The 19,338-nt window shown below is 46.2% G+C and overlaps 1 protein-coding gene across 2 annotated transcripts in view; it reads right to left on the reverse strand.

Moving 5' to 3' along the window:
* Positions 1 to 19,338, reverse strand: part of MTOR (mechanistic target of rapamycin kinase) — a 155,978-nt gene that overhangs the window by 133,721 nt on the left and 2,919 nt on the right. The window contains exons 2-10 of one of the 2 annotated variants that reach the window (XM_074380054.1): positions 19,071 to 19,273; positions 17,701 to 17,809; positions 16,315 to 16,547; positions 15,342 to 15,542; positions 12,850 to 12,984; positions 6,872 to 7,147; positions 6,678 to 6,786; positions 2,416 to 2,602; positions 576 to 704 (exon numbers count right to left, since the gene is read on the reverse strand). In XM_074380054.1, the coding sequence (XP_074236155.1) occupies positions 576 to 704; positions 2,416 to 2,602; positions 6,678 to 6,786; positions 6,872 to 7,147; positions 12,850 to 12,984; positions 15,342 to 15,542; positions 16,315 to 16,547; positions 17,701 to 17,809; positions 19,071 to 19,232 (1,541 nt within the window). In that variant the 5' untranslated portion in view covers positions 19,233 to 19,273. The remainder of the gene's footprint in view (positions 1 to 575; positions 705 to 2,415; positions 2,603 to 6,677; positions 6,787 to 6,871; positions 7,148 to 12,849; positions 12,985 to 15,341; positions 15,543 to 16,314; positions 16,548 to 17,700; positions 17,810 to 19,070; positions 19,274 to 19,338) is intronic. The other variant, XM_010346531.3, reaches the window with a different exon arrangement.

Here is a 19,338-nt window from a genome sequence, read left to right on the forward strand (position 1 = left end):
AACGAAAAAGAATAAATGTGTAAACTCTCTTCGCTCAGGGCTCTAAACAATCTATGAGTTTCTGGTTCTTGCCACAGGAAGACTTGCTCACTATAATTCAGACACTACCGAAGACCAAGACTCAACAAACACTCTGGCAAGCAGATCAAGAACATTGTCCTTATTCTACAGATTAAAAGAACTACAGTTTAGGGAGCTTAAGCAACTTGCCCAATAATAATATAAGCAATATTTGTAAATATTTATTGAACACTTCCTATATGCCAGGCATGGTCCTAAGAATGACCGTATCATGAATCCACAGCAACCTTAGACAACAGGAATTACTACTGTACCCACTTTTCAGATAAAAAAAAAATGAGGCTCGGGGATATTAAATAACTTCGTCAATATCACATAGCTAGCTAGCTAGCGATGAAACTAGGATTCAGTACTAGCCTATGTGTTTTGTCAAAGCTATCTTGCCTATCCAACTGAATGTGCAAACAACCATGCCTCCCTCTTTTAACCCAGTCCCAACACTGCGAACCAAACCTCACACTGATACAGGGCAAGCCCAGGTTTCTGACACCCACCTTAGTCCCACTGCCAGCATGGGCTCCAGCAGCTCCTTGATATCCTGCTGGATGCCTGGCCCCATTGCTCGAGCAAGCATGCTGATGCAAGTAAAGACTGTGGCATCCACCTGCATTGCCTTCTGCCTCCTGCAGAGAAACAGACAGTGGCTAGTTGAGACATAATGACATTTTTTAACGGCCCAACTCAAAATCACTTTGGGGCAAGGACAGCAGGTTACTCAGGCAGGGCTACCACACATGAGTGTGCAGGCTGTCCACAGCACAGTTCAAAAGGGCCCATTACATCACAATTACTGTAGATTTGTATATTTCTACAACAATCCAGCAGATGGCAGTGAAGTGTCTTAAGGAAGGGGCCCTTTTTCTGAATTCACACAACAAAACCGTATGAGTTAGTGAGGTGCTCACCAAGGTATTTATGTAGGAAGCAAGCTGAACAATGTGTTCATGAGGGGCAAGAGGGCAGCATGCAGCCATCATACAGAAAGAAATTATTCTATGATGAGAATGCTGGGCTTTGGAATGGGGCCAGGCACGGTGGCTCATGCCTATAATCCCAGCACTTTGGGAGGCTGAGGTGGGTGGGTCACCTGAGGTCAGGAGTTCGAGACCAGCCTGTCCAACACAGTGAAACCCCATCTCTACTAAAAATACAAAATTTAGGCGGGGCATGGTGGCTCACGCCTGTAATCCCAGCATTTTGGGAGACCGAGGCGGGCAGATCACAAGGTCAAGAGATTGAGACCATCCTGGCCAACATGGTGAAATGCCGTCTCTATTAAAAAATACAAAAATTAGGGTGTGCGCCTGTGGTCCCAGGAGGGACCAGGGAGGCTGAGGCAGGAGAATTGTTTGAACCCGGGAGGCAGAGGTTGCAGTGAGCCAAGAGCACACCACTGCACTCCAGCCTGGAGCCTGGCGACAGAGGGAGACTCTGTCTCCAAAAAAAAAAATTAGCTTGGCATGGTGGTGCACACCTGTAGTCCCAGGTACTCGGGAGGCTGAGGTGCGTGGATCACTTGAGGCCAGGAGTTTGAGACCAGCCTGGCCAATATGGGGAAACCCCGTCTTTACAAAAAAATAAAAAATTAGCTGGGCATGGTGGTACATGCCTGTAATCCCAGCTACTTGGGAGACTGAGGTGGGTAGATTGCCTGGATCCAGGAGGAGGAGGTTGCAGTGAGCCAAGGTCGCACCACTGTACTCCAGCCTGGGTGACAGAGCAAGACTTCATCTCAAAAAAAGAATGAGTGGCACATATTGATTCACCACAGCAATCCTTGCTAATAAACAGGGAAGTATAAAGACACAATCCTGAGACAAAACATGATGAACACTGACCCCCTCGCCTGAGCGAAGATACCCTGGCCTCTCCATCTGGCAGGATGCTGAGGGCTTTTCTCATATTTTATTCACCAGAAGGTTTAAAGAGGTAGAATAACTTACTCGACTTTAGCAACGGGGAAAAAGATGACCCTTAGGTCCCTTCAGTTCCAGTCAAGGATTCCTCTCTTTAGGTCTTATATCAAAATAAGACTTTTAAAAGCCAGAATAAAAAAGCAAAACTAGCAGATTCCCAGTAAATAATAACACTGCAAATAGCATTGGCATCTCACATGTTCTCATGGTATTCAACCTCCCCAAATATTTACATATATATTATTTCATTTGGAAAAGCTTAGAATTCAACCTGGAAAGGGCTATTCTTCATACGATTTGCGATACCCTGGAGTTTAATGATGCATAAAATGGGCTTAAGCTCTGTGGATCTGGGATGGAGCATCCTTCCCCACCAACCAAATGGAGTGGAAGGTGAAATCAAAACAGAGGTGCTTACTTATGGGCAAAGTCCTTAGGGGGCAGGGCTGCTCGGATGATGTCCAGCACACGAGGCAAATAGACCTTAAACTCGGACCTCACAGCCACGGAAAGTAGCCCCAGGGCTTGGAAGGCTGCTGTACGTTCCTTCTCCTTCTTGACACAGCTTAGGACGTGGTTCATGGTATCTTGGAGATACTGGGTATCTAAGCACAGAAAAGACAAAGTAGATAGTTCAAGGTCAGGGTTAAGGGCCACACATCAACAGTCAAGGTTCTATGCAGCAATTCAGTTGATGAATAAATTAAGAAAGTGGCCAGGCACAGTGGCTCATGCTTGTAATCCCAGCACTTTGGGAGGCCAAAGCGGGAGGATTGTTTGAGGCTAGGAGTTCAAAACCAGCCTGGGCAACATAGCAAGATCCTGTCTCTACAAAAAATAAAAATTATATATTTTTTTACTTTCTTCAACATGGAAAGCAGAAGATAAAAATTGTTAACATCTCTTTCTTGAATTAATTGAAAAAAAAAGAAAAAGAAATAAAAAATAAAAAATTAGCCAAGTGTGGTTGTGCACACCTGTAATCCCAGCTACTCAGGAGGCTGAGTCATGAGGATCACTTGAGACCAGACAGTTGAGGCTGCAGTGAGCTGTGATCATGTGCACTGCACTCAAGCCTGGGTGACAAAGCAAGACCATGTCTCAAAAAAAAAAAAAAAAAAGGGCCAGTTAAGGTGGCTCACATCTATAATCCCAGCCCTTTGGGAGGCCGAGGTGGGCAGATCATGAGGTCAAAAGATCGAGACCATCCTGGCCAACACGGTTAAACCCCATTTCTACTAAAAATACAAAAAGTAGCCAGGCGTATTGGTGGACGCCTGTAGTCCCAGCTACTTGGGAGGCCGAGGCAGGAGAATTGCTTGAACCTGGGAGGCGGAGGTTGCAGTGAGCCGAGATCATGTCACTGCACTCCAACCTGGCAACAGGGCAGACTCAAAAAAAAAAAACAAAACAAAACAAAACAAGACAAAATAAAACAAAACCTGAAAAACATAATAAAAGGTCATCAAAACAGTATCATGTAACCATCTCCGTTAGTGTTATATTTTGACACAAGAATTACATGCTCTTGCTTAAGGAATATATTTCAAACCTTGTTTAAAAACAAAGGAGCATCTAAACAATTTTATATTATAATGAAATCTGAAGGACAGTCACGGGCTGTGTGCAGTGTCTTATGCATGTAATGCCAGCACTTTGGGAGGCTGAGGAGGATGACTTGAGCCCAAGAGTTTGAGGCTGCAGTGAGCCAAAAGCCAGGCACTCCAGCCTGGGCAACAGAATAAGTCCCTGTCTCCAACAAATAAAAAAAACAACAACGGTGCAGTCATATGCCACTTAACAGTGTTTGGGTCAACGGTAGACCACATATATGATGGTGGTCCCAAAAGGTTATACATTTAGATACACATTTATCTATCATTGTTTTATACTTGCCCAGAGTATTCATTATGGTAACATGCCATACAAGTTGTAGCCCAGGAGCAATAGGCTATACCACAGAGCTAGGTGTAGAGTAGGCTATACCATCTGGGTTTATGTAAACATTCTGTGGTGTTCACACAAGGACAAATTCTCCTAAAGACACATTTCCCAGAATGCATTCCCATCGCTAAGCAATGTATGACTATAACACTGAGCACCGTTTTCAATAAACAGGCCATTCCTTTCAGCTTAGGCCTGGAAATCATTTTGCTATTACCTAGAGATTTTTGTGATAGTTATACTTAATAGAACAAGATTTAGTCTGCAGTTTGGAAAGCCACATGTATATTTTCATTAAGTTTACATAAGCCAGTATGCATGGGGAGGTGATTCTCGTGCAATTTAAACTAATGTGTTATTTCTCCTCCGAAGGCTGGCATTTCCTGATTCTTGCTTCTCTTCTATTTCTTCTCCTCCATTGATGTTGGTCCCAAGTCCAGGCCCCAGCATACATAAAACAGGAGAGAAGGCAAAACTACACATCCCTTAGGAAGTTAGGGATGTTGAAAGCGATCAGAACCGTACGTAGACAATAAATCAGACTCCTAAAGCAGCACATATCATCACTGCATCTACCCGGAGAAATGTCTTCTCCCATAGCTCTTGTGGTCAAAGGACAAATGACAATGAGACATGCTGGGGCTTGAAGACAGGTGACCGCGGTGATACAGCCCTAAAATTAGAGCGGATCAACAAGAAAAACCAGGGGATAACATTTCAGCAGGAAATGAGCTAAAATCAAGAGTGTAATTTCTTGCCCAGTTGCTATGGCTCAAGTCTAATTCCAAGCACTTTGGGAGGCTGAGGTGGGAGAATTGCTTGAGCCCAGGAGTTTAAGACCAGCCTGGGCAACATAATAAAATCCCATCTCTACAAAAAATAAATTTAAAAAATCGGCCCGGTGTGGAGACTCATGCTTGTGTTCCAAGCTACTTGGGAGGCTGAGGTGAGAGGATCATTTGAGCTCAGTAGGTCATGGCTGCAGTAAGCTGTGATCACATCACTGCATTTCAGCATGGAAGACACAGCAAGACCCTGTCTCAAAAAAAAACCCAAGAGAGCATAATTTTCTTTTCTAGATTTAGCATCCTGAGAGATTAGAAATCTGACGAGAGATTCCAGTCCACTACTGGAGTAGTTTTTTTATATTCCTAAAGCTTACACCATTGCTAAGTTTAAGCATTAACTTCCAAACTCCAAGCCCTAAACAAGTAGTACTTATGCAATAAAGAACATACTTGTAGGGGGTGTCCAGGCTGAATGTCACTGACATTTTTAGTATATTTAATAAAACAACCTTGACTAGCTTTAAAAAACAGAGCAACAACAACACACTCCCACATCAAAAGAAGAGATCCAGGGCCCTCTGGGCCTTTGCATCCTGCTGCTAGGCAGGCTTCTAAACTTCCAAGGGTCACTGCTGCTACAATGTGCCAGACTTTGATAAAATTTGTTCTAGTTATTAGTTCCTTTTGAACCACAGACTTTCAATCCAAGATCATTTAAAGCTCTACTGAACAGCAGCCTCTCTGGTCATTAAAAAAGAGAAAAGCTGCTGGGTGCCAGGCCAGAAGAATAGAAACACACAAAACATGGGTGGTTTTGTTCTGTTCTTTCTCTCTGGCTCAGTGGCTTTACATGGCTAATTGTCATGTCCTCACCCAACATGTTCTACTGCTTTCACACAGCATGTTTAACACCTCACCAGCTACACTTCTCCCACGGTTTGTCTGGGCTGGGTGGCGTGAAGTGTCTGTGTGCTAGGGAACAGGGTCTGCCAAGGGCCAGGCCGGCCTTCGGCTTATGTTCCTGGCTCTCACGCCATCCTGAATGCGTCACTAAGCAAAGGCAACATGCGGCATGGTCAAGTGGGAAGAGATTTTCAAGACTGGGCATCTACTCTCAGCAAGTAGGGAACTAAGACAAGGACATTACGTATGAACAGGCAACTGCAACATTATGGTTTTTACTTCTACCTTACTTCAAGAACAGATTTGAAGTAGCTTGAGGAGGTCGTGATAATATATAATGGTTTCCATTTATTAGGGCTAACTCTGTGCCAGGTACTATAGTTGGTGCTTAGGCATTAACGCTGCTCATCTCGGGAGGCAGAGATGGTTATTCTGATTCTGCAAGTCAGGAAGTTGAGGCCCAGGTAGGTCAAATAATCTGTCCAAAACCTCATGGTTAAGGGTGGAGGTGGGGTTCATCCCAGATGTAATGCCAAACCTTTCCACAGCTGAGGGCTATGATGGACAAAGGAAAGGACATTTATAGCTGGAGCAATCCAGGAAGGCTTCATTGAGAAGTTGGAATCTGAGCTGGGCCAGCTTCAGGAGCCAGGGATTCATGCTGCCTGCAAGTGGTGAGACAGCTCAGTGACCACTTCAGGGACAGAAGCAGGACGATCCCCAAAACCTTCCTGACTCACAGAGCTTTGACACAGATACTGCACAACAGCTACATCAAAACTGCCCTTCCTCTGGTCTCTTTTAAGTCTATTTGTGAACTTGTTAGCCTTAGAAGTGCCTCTCTGCCTACCTGTTCTGATTGTTCCTGTGTCTGATGCCTCTGACATTAGCAGAAAACCTGAACTAAATATTACTGAAACTGGACACGAGGCAAGGAGTCACTGGCGTTGCTTCAGATGAAAAGATATTTGAGTTTTTTGGAATCACCTGTTCCCTGTTTAATTACCCTGAGATGGGTAATGATGTCTTCCATGGACATCCTCACCTGTGAAGGCAGAAGGTCGGAATGCAGCCAAGCGGGGCAACAAATTAAGGATTGTCATTTGGATCAGCGAGTTCTTGCTATTCCTGCATTTCAGCACCCACTGGCACACCTGAGAGAGGAAGGATAAAGGGTTGGCAGGGGAAAAGTGAGGTGTGGAGCTTGGGAAAAGAGGGAAAGGGCCTCTCACCACTTACCTGATCAAATTTCTCCTCCATCAAGTCTCTGCAACACCGGCTCTCCACCAGGGTGGACTTAGCTGGGCTGGGGGAGGCCCCAAATCCCATGAGGCCTTGGTGAGAGCTGTACCCCAGCAGCCCCACCAAGGCATTTGACTGCTGGGGCTGCACAGCCTGGAAACTGGTGAAGGGGGTAATGTGACGAGGCTTGGTTCCAAAGCCCATGAGATCTTTGCAGTACTTGTCGTGTACCAGCTGCTGCTGTGTGATTTCTTCCATTTCTTCTCTCAGACGCTGTATATATGAGGAGGAAAAAAAAATCATCTTTACTTATGAGTGGCATTCAAATTGGGCACTGTGGGGTCTACAGAGCATTACATTTGCCTAATCCCAATATGCAACTACTTCCAAAGTGGAGGGTGGCCACACTTCACGTTTAGGGTTATAATTTCCCCAGCACCTTGCAAGAGACCTGATTTTGTTGTCAGTTAGGCAGAAGAGCACCACCGATTGAACAGTAAGAGGCAGCACAGGGCGGCCTTGCCAAGGGTTCTCACCTCCCAGGACTTTTCACCTGGTTTGGAAGGGCTGACTTGCATATTGCTGTGACTACTGACCTAGGCCACAGCAATGAGGCTTGCAAAGGTGATAGGAGGCCCCCCCTGCCAGCATCCTGTTAAGGACTGTCTGGTCTCTTTCTTCTCCCCAGAAACCCAGGTAAAAACTTAAGCAGGCCAGGCACGGTGGCTCACGTCTGTAATCCCAATACTTTGGGAGGCCAAGCCAGGTGGATCACGTGAGGCCAGGAGTTTGAGACCAGCCTGGCCAAGATGGTGAAACCCCATCTCTACTAAAAATACAAAAAATTAACTGGGTGTGGTGGCCCACAACCTGTAGTCCTGGCTACTAGGGGGGGCTGAGGCAGGAGAATTGTTTGAACCTGGGAGTTGGAGACTGCAGTGAACCAAGATTGCACCATTTAACTCTAGCCTAGGTGACAGAGTGGGACTCTGTATCAAAAAAAAAAAAGGAAAAAGAGAAAAAAAAACTGGCCGGGTGTGGTGGCTCAAGGCCGGGCGCGGTAGCTCAAGCCTGTAATCCCAGCACTTTGGGAGGCCGAGGCGGGTGGATCACGAGGTCGAGAGATCGAGACCATCCTGGTCAACATGGTGAAACCCTGTCTCTACTAAAAATACAAAAAATTAGCTGGGCATGGTGGCGTGTGCCTGTAATCCCAGCTACTCAGGAGGCTGAGGCAGGAGAATTGCCTGAACCCAGGAGGCAGAGGTAGCGGTGAGCCAAGGTCGCGCCATTGCACTCCAGCCCGGGTAACAAGAGCGAAACTCCATCTCAAAAAAAAAAAAAAAAAAGAAAAAAAACTTAAGTAATTTTCTCAGAATCCTAGGATTCCACAGGTGGTAAGGAATACTGTAAGCTGAGAACTCATGTTCATTCCGTTTACAAAGGGCTGCTTAATAACTCATCCTCAGCTAGGCCTGGTGGCTCATGCCTGTAATCCCAGCACTTTGCAGGGCCAAGGCAGGCAGATCATGAGGTCAGGAGTTTGAGACCAGCCTGGCCAACATCGTAAAGCCCTGTTTCTACTAAAAATACAAATATTAGCTGGGTGTGGGGGTGTAGGATTACATGCCTGTAATCCCAGCTCCTCAGGAGGCCGAGGCAGAAGAATTGCTTGAACCCAGGAGGCAGAGGTTGCAGTGAGCCAAGATCATGCCATTGCACTCCAGCCTGGGTGACAGGGCAAGACTCCATTTTGGGGGCTGGGTTGGGGGGGGCAGTTTGGTCAGGGGGTTCATCCTCCAAGAGTCCAAATTGAGAAGATAAACTTTACTTGACACACACATTTTCCCTTTTCAGAAAATTCTGTCCACTGCTCTCATCAAAGTCACCAATGAGTCTTAAGCTGCTAAATCCAATAGTCAATTCTTCGTTCTCATCTTATTTGACTCATCTGCAGCGTTTGATCCAGCTGATACTTCCTACTCCTTGAAGACTTTTCTTCACTTGGCTTCTCAGACTCTAAACTCTCCTGGCTGTCCCCTTCCCTCTCTGGCTGTTCCCTCCCTATCTCCCTTGGTCCTCTTCATCTCTTGACCTCAGGTTTGCAGACCCCATCTCTTCCCCAACTGTACTAGTTTACTTGTGCTTCTCACCCAGTCTCATGATGAAACAACATCTATACGCTGACAATGCCCAAATCCATCCCTCTTGCCCAGCTCTCTGCCCAAAACTATTCAGTATCTTCGTTCAGGTGCCCAATGGCTCTCTAAGTTAAAAGGTTCAAAACCAAACTCCCAGCCTTCTTCCCCAAGCCTGCTCCTCCCATTTCAGTCTTCCCACTGCAGTAAACGGCAACTTCATCCTTCCACTGCTCAGGCCAAACACCCTGACACTTTGTTCTCTCCATCTACCTCCAAACCATCAGCAAATCCCAGATTCAGAATCCAGTTGCTTCTTGCAACTCCATAGTTCTCACTGTAGTCTGAGCCACAAATATCCCCCGCTAAGACTGCTGCAGTTTCCTCCTAGCTGAATTCCTGGCTTTAGTCCTTGGCCCTCCAACAATCCATTCTCAACACACTGGCAAGAGTAATCCTTTTGAAACACGAGTTAAATGTCACTCCACTGCTCAAAGCTCACTTGCAGCTTCCCACTTCCCACACAAAGGCCCTATGTGATACGCCCCCTGCTTCCCCTAGCTGTTCCTCTGACCCCACGTCCCCACACACCTCTCCTGCTCATTCTGCTCAGCCATGGTAGTGGAGCTGCTGGTGAAGCGGGTAATGTGACTGCAGTACTTGCTGCTCCTCTAATACACCAGCACGCTCCTGCCTCGGGGCCGTTGCCTAGAATGCTCTTCCCCAGATACCTGTAGGGCTTTTTTCTAACCCCCTTCATGACTATGCTCAAATGGCACCACGTTTTAAAATGCAATCCTTAATCCATGCCAGCCTTCTCTATTCCCCTTCCTTGCCCTCCTTTTCTCCATAGCTTTTATAACCACATGACATACAATCGGTTTCTACTTATATGTTTTCTATCTTCCCCTATAAGAATGGAATCTAGCCGGGCACGGTGGCTCAAGCCTGTAATCCCAGCACTTTGGGAGGCGGAGGCGGGTGGATCACGAGGTCAAGAGATCGAGACCATCCTGGTCAATATGGTGAAACCCCATCTCTACTAAAAATACAAAAAATTAGCTGGGCATGGTGGCGCGTGCCTGTAATCCCAGCTACTCAGGAGGCTGAGGCAGGAGAATTGCCTGAGCCCAGGAGGCGGAGGTTGCGGTGAGCCGAGATCGCGTCATTGCACTCCAGCCTGGGTAACAAGAGCGAAACTCCGTCTCAAAAAAAAAAAAAAAAAAAAAAAAAAAAAAAGAATGGAATCTATTTTGTTCACTGCTGCATTATTCTAGCTCTTAGGACATAGTATAGCTGGCATATACTAGAAGCTCAATTAATATGTGTTGAATGAATGAACAAATGATGAAATTTTAATACCTTACATTTGGATTTTTTTTTTTTTGGAGACAAGGTCTCACTTTGTTGCCCAGGCTGGTCAAAAACCCCTGAGCTCAAGTGATCCTCCCACTCTGGCTTCCCAAAATGCTTGGATTATAGGCATGAGCCATCATGCCCAGCCTTGGATAGTTTCATATAATTTACAACCACCTTCACAAGAACTATTTAACTTAAATCTGACAACCACCTTATGAGCTAAGTGATATTGTCCTGTTTTAATGGGAGGAAACAAAGACCTCAGAGCTGCCTGGATTACAGTGGAAAACACCGTGTTAAACTCAGGAGGGAAAATCTGAAGGTTCCCGTTTACAGAATGCCCATTATGTATCAGGTGCTGGGCTGGACACTTCATATACATAGTCATCCCCTTGGTATCCACAGGGGTTGGTTCCATGACCCACTACAGATACCAAAATCTGCAGATACTCAAGTTCCTCAGATCAAATAGCATAGTATTAGCATATAACCTATGTATATCATCCCACATACTTTAAATCATCTCTATGTTACAATACCTAATAAACTGTAAATGCTATAAATGTTATGCTGTATTTTTAAAAAATTGTATTATCTTAAAATTTTTGTATTTTTTTCCATTTTAAAAAGTTAAAAAATTTTTTTTGTAGAGACACGGTCTCACCTTCTTTCGCACAGGCTGGTCTCAAACTCCTGAGCTCAAGTGATCGTCCCACTTCGGCCTCCCAAACTTCTGAAATTGCAGTGGTGAGCCACTACACCCAGCCCTGCATATTTCTTTTTTTTTTTTTTTTTTTTTTTTTTGAGGCGGAGTTTCACTCTTGTTACCCAGACTGGAGGGCAATGGCGCGATCCTCCGCCTCCTGGGTTCAGGCAATTCTCCTGCCTCAGCCTCCTGAGTAGCTGGGATTACAGGCACGCGCCACCATGCCCAGCTAATTTTTGTATTTTCAGTAGAGACGAGGTTTCACCATGTTGACCGGCATGGTCTCGATCTCTTGACCTTGTGATCCACCCACCTCGGCCTCCCAAAGTGCTGGGATTATAGGCGTGAGCCACCGCGCCCGGCAAGCCCTGCATATTTCGAATCCATGACTAGTTGAATCCAGATGTAGAACTCATGGAGATAGAGGGCCAATGTCATTTACAAACCACACAAGAGCCCAGTGAGGTAGGTAAGAGCCCCTGTCCAAAGGGAGAAACATGAGGCTAAAAAGATAACCTGCCTGAGTCACACAGTAAACAGCGCAGTGGGGACCTGAAGCCAGACTCCTTCTGCTTCTGCACACTGCTGCATGCGCTGCTCCCACATCTGGGTACAGCTATTAGATAAGAGTTGTGTCTATTATAATTAACAAGCACTGTGTCTATTATAATCAGGAATCCCTGGAGTGAAATTACACTAGTTTTCTACAGCCAGTCTCACAGATGGAGCTTTACCTCCCAAATATATCCTGAATCAACTACGTCTCAGTATCCACACCACAACTCCTAGTCAAAGCCACCACTGTCACTCACCCAGACTACTGTAATAGCTTCCTCTGGCAGCTGTGAGAATGCAGCCTCCAACTATAAGGGGCATAACCAAGGGCCCCCGTTGCTGCTCTGAAACCCATCACTAAGTTTGTGCGAAGGCTGCCCATTGCTCCCAGCCAATGACAGAACACAGTAGGGATGTTAAAGCCTTTCTGATGGCCAACTTTAGCTTGAGGACCCCACAGTGGCCCTGCATCACAGACTAGGAGTCTTCTATCCATATTTTCCCCTCTTGTTTACTCAGGGTCAGATGTGCATTGTAGTCTGTTGGTTCTTCCAGCTCCCTCCCCATTTTCTCTTGAAGGCCGTTTCCCTAATAAAATCCATGCACTTTTAAACCTACCTTCTCAAGCCAACACATCTCCTAACTGGTCCCCCTGCCTTCATTCCTGCCTTTCCCCACATTTTTCCCTATAAGCAGTCAGTGATTGTTAGAAACACATGACATCACGTTATTCCCATGCGCTCACCTCCAATGTCTACCCCTGCAACTAGAATAAAAGCTTGTGTTTACTGCAAACCATGGGCCTATTAATTTGGCCCCTCCTTCCCTCCCCCTTCCTCCCAGTATACCAGCCACACTTCCCTTTCTTCTGTTTCATCAATTTCTCATACTCCTCCACCTCAAAGCCTCAGCCTGGAACACAGTCCCCCGGCCTGCTGCAAGGTAGCTCCTTCATTATCATGTGGATCCCCCTCAAATAACACCATCTCAGGGAGGGCCTTCCCTGACCCTATACTCACCCCTTCCCCACCACTCTATCCTATTCTGGTTTTCCTTTCTTCATAGGACTTGCTGCTATCTGAAATGATCTTATTAACTTGTTTATTTAATGTTTCCTGCCACAAAACGTCAGCTTCATGAGGACACAGATCTCGCCTTGCTATGCTCACAGAATGGTACACAGGGAACCTGGACATCCCTCTGCAGCGGCTTCTCACCTCTCCCTCCATGCTGCTGATTCGGACCAGCTCATTAAGGATCAGCAGGGCTCCATGGATCCGATCATCCCGATTCATGCCCTTCTCTTTAGCCAAGGTCTCATCAAACCCCTTCTCTGCTTCTTCAAATGTGTGCTATGTAGAGACAGAATGCCTTTATTAGAGACAGAGTATGAAGCCAGAAAGAATACAGGCCCATCCCATCAATACTGGGAGTTCTGAGGTGTTACCACGCCTGCTCAGGGCGTTGTGCCAGTTATTAACAAAACTAACTGATCAAGCTCTTTTATTTAATTCAGCTTCAATTCTCTCTTTTTTTTTTTTTTTTTTTTTTTTTGAGACAGATGGAGTCTTGCTCTGTCGCCCAGGCTGGAGTGCAGTGGCGTGATCTCGGCTCTCTGAAACCTCCAACTCCTGGATTCAAGTAATTCTCCTGCCTCAGCCTCCCAAGTAGCTGAGATTGTAGGCAAACACCACAACACCTGGCTAATTTTTGTATTTTTATTAGAGACAGGGCTTCACGATGTTAACCAAGTTGGCTCAATCTCCTGATCTCATGATCCACCCACCTCAGCCTCCCAAAGTCTGTGATTACAGGTGTCAGCCACTGTGCCCAGCCCCAGCTTCAAGTCTCATAATGAAACTTTGAGGAAGATACCATCATCATCATCCCTATTTAACAGCTAAAAACTCAGGCTCAAAGAATTTAAGTTACTTGGCCAGGTGCAGGGGCCCAGCACTTTGGGAGGCCAACACAGGTGGATCATGGAGATCAAGACCATCCTGGCTAACACGGTGAAACTCTGTCTCTATAAAAACACAAAAAGAACAAAACAATTAGCCAGGTGTGGTGGTGGGCACCTGTAGTCCCAGCTACTCAGGAGCCTGAGGCAGGAAAATCACTTGAACCCGGGAGGAGGAGGTTGCAGTGAGCCGAGACTGCACCACTGCACTGCAGCCTGGGTGACAGAGTGAGACTTCATCTCAAAAAAAAAAAGAATTTCAGTGACTTGTCCAAGATCACACAGCTGACTCAAGACTGGAACCCAGGCCTCCCAACCCATGTTCAGAGCTCTTTTTCTAACATAAGACTCACTGATGAATTCCCTCTGCAGAAGCAATCAGCACAGGCTTCATGATACTAGAGCAGAGAGAACTGGCACTTTCTAAATTAGTACTATTTGTATTTCACTGATTTTGAGACACCAATTTTTCCATATTTTAACATCACTGAAAAGAAATGTCTTTTTTAAAATTTTTTTGAGACAGAGTCTCACTCTGTTGCTAAGGCTGGTGTGATCATGAGTACTGCGGCCTTGATCTCTTGGGCTCAACCAATTCTCCCGTCTCAGCTTCCCAAACAGCTGGGACCACAGTGCACAATACCATGCCCACCTAATATTTTTATTTTTTTTTTGTAGAGACGGGGTCCCATATGTTGCCCAGGCTGGTCTCAAACTCCTGAGCTCAAGCAATCCTCCTGCCTTGGCCTCTCAAAGTACTGGAATTACAGGCATGAGCCATAGCACCCAGTTGAGATGTCCTTATAATTGTTGATAAGAAGGTACCAAGTCACAGTTTAACTGGCATATTTGCATTCTTACTCATATATAAAATAATAGTGTGGCTATCAATAGATGTTTGCTTTAATGAAATGCAACAAAGTAACTATTGATTCATACTGAGCATAAAAAAATTCATTTGAGGCCGGGTGCAGTGGCTCATGCCTGTAATTCCAGCACTTTGGGAGGCCAAGGCAGGTGGATCACCTTAGTTCAGGAATTCGAGACCAGCCTGGCCAACGTGGCAAAACCCTGTCTGTATCAAAAATACAAAAATTATCTGGTGTGGTGGTGCATGCCTATAGTCCTAGCTGTTCGAGAGGCTGAGGTGTGGAGGTTGAACCCAAGAGGCGGAGGTTGCAGTGAGCCAAGATTGCGCCACTACACTCCAGCCTGGGCAACAGAGCAAAAAAAAAAAATTCATTTGAGACCAAAACCAAAGTGATTCTTGCTCCAAGATCACACGGCAAATCCAAGACTGGAACCCAGGTCTCCCAACCCATGTTCAGAGCTCTTTTTCTCTTTTTTTTTTTTTGAGACGGAGTTTCACTCTTGTTACCCAGGCTGGAGTGCAATGGCACGATCTTGGCTCACCGCAACCTCCGCCTCCTGGGCTCAGGCAATTCTCCTGCCTCAGCCTCCTGAGTAGCTGGGATTACAGGCACGCGCCACCATGCCCAGCTAATTCTTTTTGTATTTTTAGTAGAGACGGGGTTTCACCATGTTGACCAGGATGGTCTCGATCTCTTGACCTCGTGATCCACCCGCCTCGGCCTCCCAAAGTGCTAGGATTACAGGCTTGAGCCACCGTGCCCGGCCAGAGCTCTTTTTCTAACATAAGACTGGCAAAGCCTGTGGCTGCCCTTTAGGCCAGGTGATTCTCTATGTAGATGTGCTTTGCTAGAGGCTGAAATGGGGCAATCTCCTCACCCGGTACCACTGAGGCTTCTGCATCTCCTTCGGCTCACGCTGGGTGGTGAGAATCAGACAGGCACGAAGGGCAGCTACAGCTCCCTCACGGATGGCCTGTTTGGGGTCCCACACGGCCACAAAAATGTTGTCAAAGAAGGGCTGCACTTGCTGGAAGAAGAAGGTAGGGACGCTGATGGCCAGCTCACGGAGAACCAGGACCTGGAGAAAAAGGCAAACTGAGAACTCTCATCGGTACCAGAGTTTTGTTCTCTCGGAAGTGGTCTCTTATCATCTTAGAGCCATACACTAGGAACAGAGAAGGCTTGCTCACTCTTCTAGCTAGGAAATTCTGGGGACAGAGGAAGGAAAGCAAAACTGAGGAAACATCTCAGTGTTCGCTATCCTAGGCTGTTTACAAAGACTGCTAGTAATGTTTTAACATAGCTCTGGAAGCGCAGATGTGTTTTATGCTTTCTATACCACTACACCAATAGCCTAGAACACTACCTGGAATACAGTAGGTATGTAATAATTATTTATTGAATGGATAATCCTGTTAAATGTTTAATCTTATTATTTTTATTTGACAGAGGAAGAAACTGAAGGTCAAAAGCTGCCCTAGGTTACAGAGTTAGGAAGCTGGAGAGCCAAGACTTGAGCCAGGGTCCAAGTGCGTGTCCCTCTCCTGGTACCATGTTCCCTCCTCATAGTACTGCCTCCTCTAAAGGGGAGTAGACTAGAAAGTATGCAGCTGATACTTCTGATTCCCACCACACCACTACTAAGATTTTTTTTTTTTTTTTTTTAAATAGAGATGGGGTTTCACCATGCTGGCCAGGCTCGTCTCAAACCTCTGGCCTCAAGTTGATCTGCCTGCCTCCGCCTCCCAAAGTGCTGGGATTACAGGTGTAAGCCACCACGCCCAGCAATTCTCTCTTAAGGACAGGCCTGTTCCCCAGGCCTGGCTGTGCTCCTCCCTGCAGGCACTCACAGCTGCGTGTCTCCGGCCCTCATTGCGGTCAGCACCCAGCCATTCCAGGGCTCGCTTCACCTCAAATTCCACATACTCCGCAGTGAAAGTGTCCCCTGCCATGGCAAGGCGGCCAATGGCCTTGGATGCCATTTCCATGACAACTGGGTCATTGGAGGGGAGGAGGTTCCGAAGATAGTTGGCAAATCTGCCAATTCGGGTGGCATTCCCACCTTCCACTCCTATGAGGCTGGCTACAAAAGAGAGGAAAGCAAAAGGTGATGACAGGGCCTATGCTGGCCAAAAAAGCATACAGCCTCAACTAAAAGCTGGCAAGTGATCCCTCCATTCTACTTTGAGTACATTTCTAAGATGGCAAGAACGCAGACAATTTTCATTTTAATCCAGATATTTAATACCTGTGCCAGAAATACTTACATAAAGCAAAATAATCTCAGGCTAGTACAGCTAACCGCCCCCCCCCCAAAAAAAAAGAGAAAACAACTGGGACTGAATAATAATTCACAGGACTGATGGTCAGTCCTTAGAAGTTAAAAATAACCTGCCTGGCAGGGTGCAGTGACTCACGCCTGTAATCCCAGCACTTTGGGAGGCAGAGGCGAGTGGATCACGTGAGGTCAGGAGTTCAGGACCAGCCTGACCAACATGGTGAAACCCCATCTCTACTAAAAATACAAATATTAGCCAGTCATGGTAGCAGATGCCTGTAATCCCAGCTATTCACGAGGCTGAGGCACGAGAATCATTTAAAACCAGGAGGCGGAAGTTGCAGTAAGCCAAGATTGCACTACTGCACTTCAGACTGAGAGACAGAGTGAGACTCCATCTCAAAAAAAAAAAAAAAAAAAAAAAAAAGATGACCTGCCTTTTATTAACTATACGGATTCCACTTTTCCGTCTGTGAGCCCCACTATCAGAAACCCTGCTCTACTAAGGAACCAGAACCTGTAAAAGGCAACATGAGGGAGTGGAAAGAAAGCTGGGTTCTCCAGGCACGGTGGCACATGCCGATAGTTTCAGCTACTCAGGAGGCTGAGGCAGGAGGATCACTTGAACCCAGGAGGCAGAGGTTGCAGTGAGCCAAGATCGCGCCACTGCACTCCAGCCTGGGCAACAGAGCGAGGGGAAAAAAGTCAAAAAGAAAGCTGCTTCTAGTCACAGCTCTGGTAAACTGTCTGAAAAGTCACTCAATGGTTCTGAGACTCCTCTTCCACATCTAAAAATACGTTTGCCTGCAGCCCAGGACTGCTGCTAGAATTAAAAGCCACAGGCTTCTTAAATTTCATTAAGCAAATATGAACTAGCATCCAATAAGTGTAGACACAGGGTGCAGTGGACACAAAGGTGAGTGTGTTGTTTTTTTGTGACCAGAGACTCTGTCCTTACCTATGGCCAAGATGCCACCTTTCCTCTCATTGGCATCTGAGCTGGAAACCAATTCAAAAATGTGATGGTTCAGCTGGTCATAGAAGCGAGTAGACTCCTCTTGACTCATCTGCAAAAGAAGATGTAATCAGAACAATTTCTAATAATTCTCTGACTGTGGTGGTGGGAGTGGGCTGGCATCTAAAGATTAGATCCTGAGAGGCAGGTAGTATAGTTCAAACCAAAGAAGACAAGCTACTGCCATTTCTATAGGAATACACTGTAGAGCACCTGAACTTGCAATCATTCTGATTATTTAACAAATCCTTATTGGGTATCTACTCTGTGGCAGAAAATGTCCTGACCTAGGTTCTTTCTAGTACCAGGGATACAAGAATAAAAACAAGATACTGTTTCTGACTTTAAGTCTGGTCTCTATTTAGAAAGCCCTGGGGGGCCAGGCACAGTGGCTCATGCCTGTACTCCCAGCACTTTGGGAGGCTGAGGAGGGTGGATCACCTGAGGTCAGGAGTTCGAGACCAGCCTGATGAACATCGAAAAAACCCGTCTCTAATAAAAATACAAAAATTAGCCGGGCACAGTGGCACGTGCCTGTAATCCCAGCTACTTAGGAGGCTGAGGCAGAAGAACTGCTCAAACCTGGGAGGCAGGGGTTGCGGTGAGCTGACATCACACCATTGCACTCCAGCCTGGGCAACAAGAGTAAAACTCTGTCTAAAAGAAAAAAGAAGAAATCTCCTAGCTCTCAACTCTCCAAACCCATCCCAATCACTGTTATCAGACAGAAAGCATTGAGGGTGTGGTATGTGCTTAGGAAAAAATAAAAAGTTAAAAGAAACAGCTAGCCGGGTACGGTGGCTCAAGCCTGTAATCCCAGCACTTTGGGAAGCCGAGGTGGGTGGATCACAAGGTCAAGAGATTGAGACCATCCTGGTCAACATGGTGAAACCCCGTCTCTACTAAAAATAGAAAAAATTAGCTGGGCATCGTGGCGCGTGCCTGTAATCCCAGCTACTCAGGAGGCTGAGGCAGGAGAATTGCCTGAACCCAGGAGATGGAGGTTGGAGTGAGCCGAGATCGCGCCATTGCACTCCAGCCTGGGTAACAAGAGCGAAACTCCGTCACACACACAAAAAAGAAACAGCTAAGTCTATTCTGGCCCCTCAAATGTGACCACAAACAAGAAAAATGCCACAGAAATGTGCAAGTGCTGCAAACAAACCTGCATGTTTTGTAAGAGGTTGGGAACCTTTCTAAAATAATCTCTATTTTCCAAATCCTCGCTTAGCTGTCCAAAAAAATCTAAACCAGTGATGGTACATTTAGTGCAAACATCCCACAATAGCTGGCCCCAAATCACAGAAGCCCACCTCTCGGAGCTCCATGGTGACATAGTGCTGGAGCTCCTTGGCAGCTTTGGCCCTGGTCTCCTCATTCCGGCTCTTCAGGCCACTGGCAAACTGCTGCAGAACGCTCACATTGCTAGATGTGGTGGCAGTGGTGGTGGCGGCGGCAGGTCCAGTCCCAAGCATCTTGCCCTGAGGTTCCTTAGAGAGAAGTTTCCTTTAATATTCTGGGTAAGAAAGTATGGCGATAAATTTATGTATGTCCCTGGTAATTCAACACAGATCTCCCCCT

The sequence above is a fragment of the Saimiri boliviensis genome, chromosome 11, assembly GCF_048565385.1.
Source record: "Saimiri boliviensis isolate mSaiBol1 chromosome 11, mSaiBol1.pri, whole genome shotgun sequence".
NCBI classification, from domain to species: Eukaryota; Metazoa; Chordata; class Mammalia; order Primates; family Cebidae; genus Saimiri; species Saimiri boliviensis.